The following is a 10,128-nucleotide window of genomic DNA, read 5'->3' on the forward strand; positions in this document are numbered from 1 at the left end:
TTAAAAATTGCCATATATAATTATAATTACGGGTACATTATATAACAATTACAATTTAGAGTTCTTAAAAAAGACAGCAGCTAAATTTTACATCTAATTTTTACAGTAGAACAATCCTGAAGTGCATTCCCAAGCAGGCGTGTTTCTGGCCTAAGATGACCTAATTTAAAGGAATGAAATGAAATATATGCTGCTTTTGTGATGACAGGTGAAGGTGATATTTGCTGGCAAGGAAGTGCCCAAGAGCCCCTTCAAGGTGGGCGTGGCAGCTAGCAAGAGTGATCCCAGCAAGTGTTCGGCCAAGGGACCCGGGCTCGAATCCGCCGGCGTCGTCGCAAACAAGGCGACTTACTTTGACATCTTTACAGCAGGTGAGAAACCAGACTAGAAAAAAATCAGTCCACTATTACTAATTTTCACCATACCTATATTTTTGTTGTTTTTTTTTGTATGTACTAATTGTCCTTTATGTTCAGTTTGTTGTCAGCAAAATATGCATGAGAGTCAGTGTGTGCAGTATTTAGGATGTCTGCCAACTTTTGTGTTGTGTTGTCTGGCACTTACTACATGTATGTGAGAATACATGTACATGGTAGGTTTCAGCGCACAAAATATTCCTAATGTGATTTTCACAACTTAGCTTCACTCCGCGTGTATTAACATCCTTCAGTATTTTGTGCACACGCTCAGATGATTGGCTCAGCCACTTGCTTGTCAATATTGTCTTTGTTGCACTTGAAGCTCCCAAATGGTACACATGTACATGTGCCTCAGTGAGTCAGTGTACTAGTCTAAGAAGTATTGTACAAAAGGCACCCCTATGTGTACAGCCATGTATCTGCACAGCTAGATTCATTAATAATGACATCAGCAATGCTTCTTTGGTGTTCTCTTGCCCCTCCTCCTCACACACTGGGTGCGGTTTTTACTTCTCACTGAATGCATGACTGTTTTCTGTTGGCTGGCTTGCCTGGACTGAACCAGTCGGTGAAGATGCCGGTCTTGTGCGAACCAAAGCCGCCCGTATGGAACAAACGCACAATGGTAATCATAAAACAACGGTAAAACGTAAAAATGGATCTCAGAGCAGAAAATGCTAGTAATACTACTGGTACTGTAACAGAAGAAAGGTGCCTAATCAGATGTTGCCAGCTTTCACACTTACTACAGTATGCTTATTAGCTGATGCAGCATGCCTCCTCTGCAGATTGTCGTTACATATTCTGTTCAGTGCCTGCTTCTATTCTAATTTATGCATGTTGTTTTTTTCCTAAACATTTAGCAATACATGTGTCCAGTATAGATGACAAACAGTTAACATATGTCTTTAGTTAATATTGTTGTTCAAATATACCGGAAACACAGTAATACTTGTATATGTACTAATCTTGATGATGTTACTGGCAGAAAGAGTATTATTACAGTCTTAATAAGGTAGTAAGTTAACTTACTTAAATGTAGATTTTGTCTTCCCTATAGATCTATAAACCGCATGATTTGGAGGATAACTTAATAGTCATACCACCGACAGAAGTCTGACTTGTGTTTAAAAAAGACAGTAGTATACATAGCAGTAGTTTAGTAAATGTTCTTGACAATGTGTTTTAAACATTGGTGTCCTGATTGACCCCTTGTCCTCTCCTCTATTAGGCTCTATTAGGTCTCCCCTCTTCCCTCCTCTAGAAAAGGGCCCAGGTAACTCGATTGGCAGCACCTTTCTCCCACCCTGTCCTCATCTTATTCTGCACTGACCACTCAACTCTCCCACTTCTTCCTGCACTGTAGTGTTGTGAATTGAGCTTGTGGAATCTTTTTTTTTTATTACAAAGACTTCTACACCAACTATCCCTTCTCTAGATCTTTGACCTGAAAACAAAACCCCCCTTTTTTTCTGAAAAGTTGTTTGCATTGTTCCTGTGAAGCATGGTTTGTGTATGCACAAAATCACCAAAACAGGACACCATCATTCAAGATCATAGGAGAACTCTTTTCTACAGACTTTGCATCTGAAAAATGAATAACTAGAAGATGGGAAGGAATGTTTAAGAAAACATTTTCAAAAGGGTTGTTTGCCAAGATTGCATCGTGTTCTCTAAGAGTTACAAGATTGCATCTTGAAAGACTGTTTGTAATAACTATATAGATTCTGACACATGATGTTTTTTTGGTTCCCCGTACATTTGACTATAGGTTTTCTATCATCACATGCACAACATGGAAACATCTGCACCAATCTTCTTATGTGTTCTTTTTTTTCAGCCACTGTTGTTTTCTTTGTATCTCTCTTGCAAACAAGCCTATGTTTGTTTGATTGTTTTTTGTTTATTTATACGATTACACCTTACTTTCCTTATTTTTTCCCCACAGACTGTTACCATTGTCATTGACTGTGCAATACCCTGTGAAAGTCACTTCTTTCCCTCAATGTCACATACATGTACAAATCTTGTGACTACAGGTTTTTCTTCCCCACAAGTTCACACCCAAGTCAAGTTACTTTTAAATTTCACACAAAGATCATGGATAATTTTTTCTAACTACATGTTGACCTTCGAACCCAAGGTGCTGGGCCTGGCGCTGTGAACGTGGTGATCGCCGACCCAGACGGGAAGACGAACACGGTTCCCGTGGAGATGGAACAGACGGGTGACGGACAGTTCCGCTGCACGTACAAGCCCCTGAAGATGGGCATCCACACCATCACCATCACCTTCGACGGCAGCAACATTCCAAAGAGCCCCTTCAAGGTCCACGTGGCCATGCGTAAGTCTGATGATGTCTTACAGCTTAGAATTAATTCAAAGTGTGTGAAACTAGAATTATTCAATATCAAGATAAGTAATATATGGTTTATTGGTGGTAAAAACATCCTTTTTACTTTGAGTCCACATGTTCATGGTAAGTTTGATGCTCTCTTACAGCTTAGGATTATACTTTGATGTGTTGTGAATCTAGATCTTCTTCAAAACAATGGAGGTTGTTGTATACTTCTACTTTTTCTTTGATGCTTGGTGTGGTTAGACTGCGTTTCCTTGATATGTAAAATATGCCTAAAAGAATACTATGTAAAAGGCCACAATATATCCCTGGCTGTTCAGGGACAAAGAACTAGATTTCCTTTGATCTATTTGTTCTCAAAGGTTTCATTTTGAAAACTTCAATGTCATTTCTGCATTTCTGGGATGCCCCTTAGTTTTGTGAACCAACTGCATTAAAATAACATATGGGATGACAAATTATATAAAGGACAGAACCCTGCTTTGACCAATGCTGACTAATACATGTATATGATGTGAAGGCATTTTAAAGACTTGGCATGTGCTGAAAATATATACCTACCATGCAGCTACACACTAAGCCGTATATTGAAATCACATACATTTGTAAAATAGAGCTCCTTAAATGTATAATTGTTTTGCATCATGTAACAAAATTTCACTGTATTGCATTGCTTATAGAGCTTGAGAATAACATTTGAACAAGAAATCTACATGTAACAGTTTGTTTAAGTCTGTTGCTTGATCATCAGTGCACAACAGCAATCCTATAACAGAGTGCAGACTAAAGTTCAAGGTGACCCAAGTTCTCACTGACATGTACATGACATTGTAGCTAACGCCTTCATGCATGACCTCCTCATGCTGTTACTGTTAATTGGCAGTGTGATGTGCCCATGGCTTTGCCTAATGATTTAACCACTAACAGCCGGTCCCAATCTGCCTGTGACCCATAGCAAAAGAAGACCCAGCCTCTGACACAGGAATGCTTATAGACTTTGGCGAGGAGTCACCACCCAAAGGGAGTACACAAAAGAAGGAAAGTCCCCCAGCGTTCTCACAAGACCTGCTCCTGGACGATGGTGGGAGTCTCGGCACTAAATCTCCCTCTGACCCTCTCTCTAACCAACAAGCTCTTAAACCTGACTCTAGCCAAGACCTGCTGGGGCTTGACTCTGAACAGTCTGAAGAAGATGAGGATGGTAATTGTATGACGAGCACACGTGGGGGATGGAGGGTGTTAAGGAAGGAAAGGATGGGTTATGGTCGGTTGGGTGGTAGCGGGACACCTCGGCTGATACACAATGCTATTCTTACTTACAGGCTTGCTTTCTTTTCACTGGTCACTTTAAATTTGGGAAGATACAAAAAATTTTGAATCATGAATGTTGTACTTAAGCCAAAAGTTTGTAGGAAGGAAGTATGCTCTCTCGTATAACAGGTGAAATTTTACTGTCCAACAAAGAAGAAGCTAAAACCAGGGCTTCGGAAAAATGGCTCCCAATTTTCAAGTGACCAGTGATACACCTACAATTCTGCACTTTCCTCCTCTCCTATCAAGTCTCTTATTTGCTCAACGTTGTAACAGACGTCTCTCTCTTTCTCTCTGTGTCTTCCCTTCCACCTTCCATGTGTTTCTCCTGTGTCCATGCGTGCGTGTATGTGTGTGCTGCCGTCGCTGTTCTCGCCACAGTAATTGTAGAAAAGCCCACGGCTAAAATCGCTCCCCAAGCACAGGCTGTCCCCCAACCTCCTCCGAAGCCAAAGAAACGTACGAGCTGCACTGCTATCTCTGAGTGTGTATCATACTGACCTAAGTATGACCTCTGCACCTTGCAGTCACTTAGCGGACATATATACTTGTACATCGTCCCTAATGTAGTCTGGCAAAATACAAAAGGTCTTGAGAAAAAAACAATTACAGACTCTGTATCCTGTTTCTGCCTCGACTAGTACGAACCATCCCTGGTGTGAAACGTGTGCAAAATTCTAGTTTTCGTTGTGGCATATGTGTTTGTGTATAGATGTATGTTTGCATGATGTTGCATTTTCCATTGGTTGCAACACCAAGCCTTCCTTTGTTTGCCCATGGAACATCCATTCCTCTGTCCTTTCAGTAGATGTTTGTTGCTCTAGTCTATATGTTCACGTCTAGTCTGGTTAAACCTGCTGTTAAGTTTAGTGTGTAGATGGTGGCAGCAGTGAAGGGGTCGGTACATGTATGTTGACGGTGTTTGGTTTGTTATTCACAGGTTGCATGGCTTCTTTTTTTTTTACTTCTCTTCCTTCTTTTCAGGATGTTCCTTCAGTGGTGATGCTGGCTTGTAGTGAGGGTAATGCAATGAAGACATGTTGCATGTAGTTGTATGTACTGCCTTGTACTGGTGGTGTTCTGGGTTATGGTCTAACAATGGAGAACAAGGCCCACCTTTTGGTTTGTATTGATTATGGTTTGTTTCACGTTTTTGCAGCTGTGAATGCTGCAGCATGCAGAGCATATGGACGGGGTATCCAAGCCCGCGGTGTTCGCGCCAAGGAGGTAGCAGACTTCCGTGTGGTGACCAAGGCTGCTGGGAAGGGAGAACTGAAGGTGTCCGTTATCGGACCAGGTAACCTTCCTCTTTCCAAAGAAGTTTAATACTCATTTGCTGGGCTGATGTTTCGATAACTCTTCAACTACTATCCCCAGGTTACTAATGGAAGTACAAGAGTCCATTCAGGTCCTGAGGAAGGTACAGTAACTGTACATTGAACTGATCATGAGGAGTTATCAAAACATCAGCCAGGTGGATGAATAGCATCAGCCAAGTAAAGGAATATCAGACTTTTATATTGTCTTGTTGGCAAAGTAACTTTAGGTAAATCAAGAACCTTGTTTTCCAATAACATTACCAATCTGATGAAGCTATTTGTGGATTAAAACTCCCTGTCATTTTTGGATTACATAATGTTGGAACACGTGTTGATTGCAGGTGGCATGGAGATGCCAGTGAAAGTGGCAGACCAGGGTGATGGTAACTACGCCTGCCAGTACCGGCCAGGCAAGCCTGGTGTCTACAAAGTCAACATCACGTTCAGTGGACAGCACATCCCAAAGAGCCCCTTCACCGTCAACGTGGGTTCGGAGGCTAAGCCGTCCCGGATCCGGGCGTATGGACCCGGCCTGGAGGGAGGCCAGGTCGGCCACCCTGCTGAGTTTGTAGTAGAGACGGCCGGAGAAGATATTTCAGGTCTAGGTGGGTATGAAGCGACCAAAGGACTAGGTGGGTATCAGAAAAAAGGGCATAAATCAATGGAAATCCTAAGAGGTGGTGAGTCTAGGTGACCCATGGCCATGTACTTGGTAGGTACAGGAACACGCAAGTGCAAATTCAGCCCTTTTCCTCGGGTGTCGGTGAATCCTCTCCCAAATTTTACACCTTTCATTTTATTAACATCCCCCTTCCCCTTATTCATACCCTTATTATTTATTGACCTAATTTCTAATTTTGGGTGAAATCCCCTCCCCCTCAGTTGGCCTAAACACCCCTTCCCCTTGGGTTTTCATTGACAAGTGTATGAGGTGTGATGACATATAAACTAACTTGGGGTTGACCCCCTATACCACCCCATCTTGTGCTGTGGTGGTGCAGGTAAGGTGTTCGCTAACACTGCATGTGGTGATGGTTGTTTTTAATGCATGTGGTTTTCAGCATGTCAGCATGTATCATTATCATTTCATATTCATCTGCATACTGTTTATGCATGAAATAAACAAATCTATTGGTTTTTCATTTTGTTTTATTACATTTCATGATGCCACTATGACTTACTTAATACCAACATTGCTTGATGCCACTGCTTTCATTCCATGATTCATGCATTCTTTGATTTCATCAATTGACATTCTAAATCTTCTATTACCATGTGTGATTGTTCACTCAGAACATCATTAATTTTACCAACTGAACATCAACAAATCCATTCTTCCCTCGACCAATCCCTTTCCAAATAACGCACAGTTTGGCGGTGGGTTTCTGGGTGGTGTTTTTGGCTTTAAAGCATGAAGTGCTGGTTTGTCTAGAGGCTTACCTAGTGTTCAGAAAGAAACAATCTTTGTCCTGGTAAAACTACATGAGGAGGATAGCAGTTAGAGCCTAGCCTGGCTACCAAACCTATTATAGCTCCCAAGTCCTCTGGCAGAGAGAATGTAGGACTCGGGAGCTATAATAGGTCTGGTAACCAGGCTAGTTAGAGCCTGCATGATACATAATCACAATGGGTCACTTTTTGCTGTGGCAGATACTGTACTTTTAGGCTACAGCTATAGCTGTAGGTTAACCCAATTGGCTGTGCACGTGTTAAGTAGTTATTTATGCTGATACTATTAGCATATTGTAGATGCTGCCTTTCCAAAGCTGAATTGCAGAATTTGTTCTAAAAAAAAAACAGGTTTTTCCATCGAGGGGCCATCACAAGCCAAGATAGAATGCCATGACAACGGAGACGGTTCGTGTGACGTGGTGTACTGGCCAACCGAGGCTGGGGAATATGCAGTCCACATCGTAACAGACGATGAAGACATCGCTAAACAGCCCGTACATGGCACAGATCAGACCTCAAGACAAGAAGTTTACACCTGGACAGGTAGGGGGCATTATTTCCTAATCTCCAAGCAGATGTACATGTAGGGTCCCAGTCAGTGATTTATGCATATTTTTGAGGTCAGGCTAAGAGATGAAATAATAGTCTAAAGAGATATTAATTAAAAAGCCTAAAACTTTGGTATGCTTAAAACACTCACTATATATTAGTTTGGAGATAATCTCTTCTTCTTTACCAAACTGGAGAAGACAGGTATCACCGTATCAGTGTTCATGTGTATATACATGTAACACATACATGTGTATATACATAATTATGTGAATAATAGTAACTGTACATTATTTCGTAATGAAGGTGAAAGCCTATGGACCAGGACTGGAGAAGACCGGCATCATTGTTACCTCTTTGTGTTTATGTTAACATACATGCACATACATGTAATTTAGTGAATAACAATACATTATTGTATAATGAAGGTGAAAGCCTACGGACCAGGACTGGAGAAGACAGGCATCGTTGTCGGCCATCCCATGGAGTTCACCGTGGACGCCAAGAAGGTGGCAGCGGGCCAGCTGCAGATCTGGGCGTACGACCAGGAGGCGGAGAAGCTGGACGTGAAGGTGCGGGACAACGGCAACAAGACGTACACCTGCACGTACACGCCGCTCAAGGCCATCCGCTACACCATCGACATCTCCTGGGACCAGGTCAACATTCCCAACAGTCCATTCAGGGTAAGTGTCTTTTCTGAAAATTCCAATATGTCCATATCTTCAGCATACTGAATTAAGTTGCAAAGTCTTTTGTAATAAGTTATAATTTTGGGATTTTTGGCAATGCACCTAATGTTCTTAATTTTGAAGCCTCTAGACTGTCACAGTAGTTAACAAGTGCACGTACCATAGCACTTAAAGGCTTCATTGAAGGAGATGAAATTGTTATTTTCATTATGATAAATGTAAATGAAAGTTAGCTTAAATGTTTAGAAAAAAATCATAATACACATGTAATAAATATTCTGTTGGACTTCTGTTTGATAAAATGGTGCCTTCTTTTCCAGTGCATGAAAAGAACAATGTTTGCCTGTGTTTGTAGGTGCATGTTGCAGAGGGTAGCTACCCCAACAAGGTGCGTGTGTATGGCCCTGGTGTGGAGAAGACTGGCCTGAAGTCTGGGAAGCCCACACAGTTCACTGTGGACTGCACAGAAGCTGGCAGTGGTAGGTACACATGTACACAATGTACCAAGTGTGCAATGTTCTCATGCCACCCAGTGGCTCCAGCAAGTACTGCACCTTTGAAATTGTGTTATCTGCTTCTTAATCGAAGTAATGCATGATTGTATACAGTGTAAACAGGCCCAGACAGTTGCCTGTATTAAAAAATTAAGGTGCCTTTTCTTATAGAGGCAATGAAATGAAAAGTTCTACATACTCAATGTACATACTCAATGTACATTTTGATTTGATTTGAATTATTTTGCATAAAGTAAAATTGAAAACATGTCACAACATGTACAAAATGTGTTACCAATTACTCACAGTAGTAGGCCAGAAATACCACCAAATCTCTCCCCTAAAATTCTACAGATTCCTCTGCACAAATGTCCCTGCCTTTTATAGGCCTGTTCACCATTGGTCTGAACTAACCGTGGAATTAGGAGCCTAACGAACCCAGCAGATGTTCCCTGTCTGGAAGATAAGCGCTTCTTATCACGTCTTAAGAATCTGAAGTGTCTGTCCAACGACTTACAAGAGGTCTGGCATTGAAGGACATGTTCAAATTGCAAAATTGAGACAAAAATAAGTATCTATTTGGAGAGAGGTGTGATTCATTCCAATAGGGTCAACATTTTTGTATAATTTCCTAGAAGCAGAGTTTTGTGAATTAAAGTTAAGGCCATGCATGAATGCTATTGTATCTATGATTACACAGTAAACAACACAATTCTCAATACTTAACTTTACATTGTACCTATGCCACCACTCTGTTGCCTAATATACTAATTGCAACAGCTAGCTTAGCATGGTAAAAATTGACTTATCCTTATACATGTACATGTAACGTTACTTAACAACCTCAGACATACAGCATATATTTTCTAGCATTACTAAAACCTGTGTGTAGAAATAATGGCTGTACTGGCTCTACACACTCGCTGCACTTGGCTAATAATACTCCAAGCAGATGTTGGGATAGAAAGTGATAACGTTCTTCTGAATGCCCCAGGTATGCAGGACTGAAGAATGTCACATTTTTCTATCACAATGTCTGCTTGGAGAATATCCCTGGCTCCTGCCCGTCCCAGTGGATATGGGAGTCAGGATGCTGCTGTCTGGGGCTAAAGCACTGTGTCTTGTTTGTGTGTCCCCAAACCACCAGCATACAGGGTGAGAAGGAAAAGGCTCACAGCTTTAGAGTTGTACGTAGAGCATTTCTGGGAGCTCTTTCAGGGCAAGGCCAACTCCAAATTGGACGACGCAGCTGTAGCTGGTATGGTACAATCCTCACCCAGCCTCAAAATCAACTGTCCTGGTATATGCGGCTGTCTGCACTCCATTGTAACATCTAACGCTCTGGGGATGGACATTTTTTCTATTTCCAGTCACAACGGATTCTTTCGTGGCTGCTGAGAGTCATACTCCTTTATCCACATTGTAAAACAATACCAACTTTATCACTCTTTCATAATATGTTAGAAAAATTCCCTGTGACATTTGTAGTTAGTTTCCTTCAATTTTACACGTCCCTTCCTTAGGCCACACCAA

The 10,128-nt window shown here is 41.5% G+C and overlaps 1 protein-coding gene across 1 annotated transcript in view; it reads left to right on the forward strand.

The window, feature by feature from the left end:
• The window catches only part of LOC109469852 (filamin-C-like), a 72,319-nt gene that overhangs the window by 28,544 nt on the left and 33,647 nt on the right, over positions 1-10,128 (forward strand). Inside the window, 9 exon segments of the mRNA XM_019768600.1 lie at positions 209-371; positions 2,563-2,763; positions 3,734-3,979; positions 5,249-5,386; positions 5,750-6,013; positions 7,209-7,345; positions 7,347-7,403; positions 7,838-8,095; positions 8,457-8,580. Coding sequence (XP_019624159.1) covers positions 209-371; positions 2,563-2,763; positions 3,734-3,979; positions 5,249-5,386; positions 5,750-6,013; positions 7,209-7,345; positions 7,347-7,403; positions 7,838-8,095; positions 8,457-8,580 — 1,588 coding nt within the window.

Source organism: Branchiostoma belcheri, unplaced genomic scaffold (genome assembly GCF_001625305.1).
Source record: "Branchiostoma belcheri isolate BF01 breed outbred unplaced genomic scaffold, Haploidv18h27 scaffold10, whole genome shotgun sequence".
Taxonomy (NCBI): Eukaryota; Metazoa; Chordata; class Leptocardii; order Amphioxiformes; family Branchiostomatidae; genus Branchiostoma; species Branchiostoma belcheri.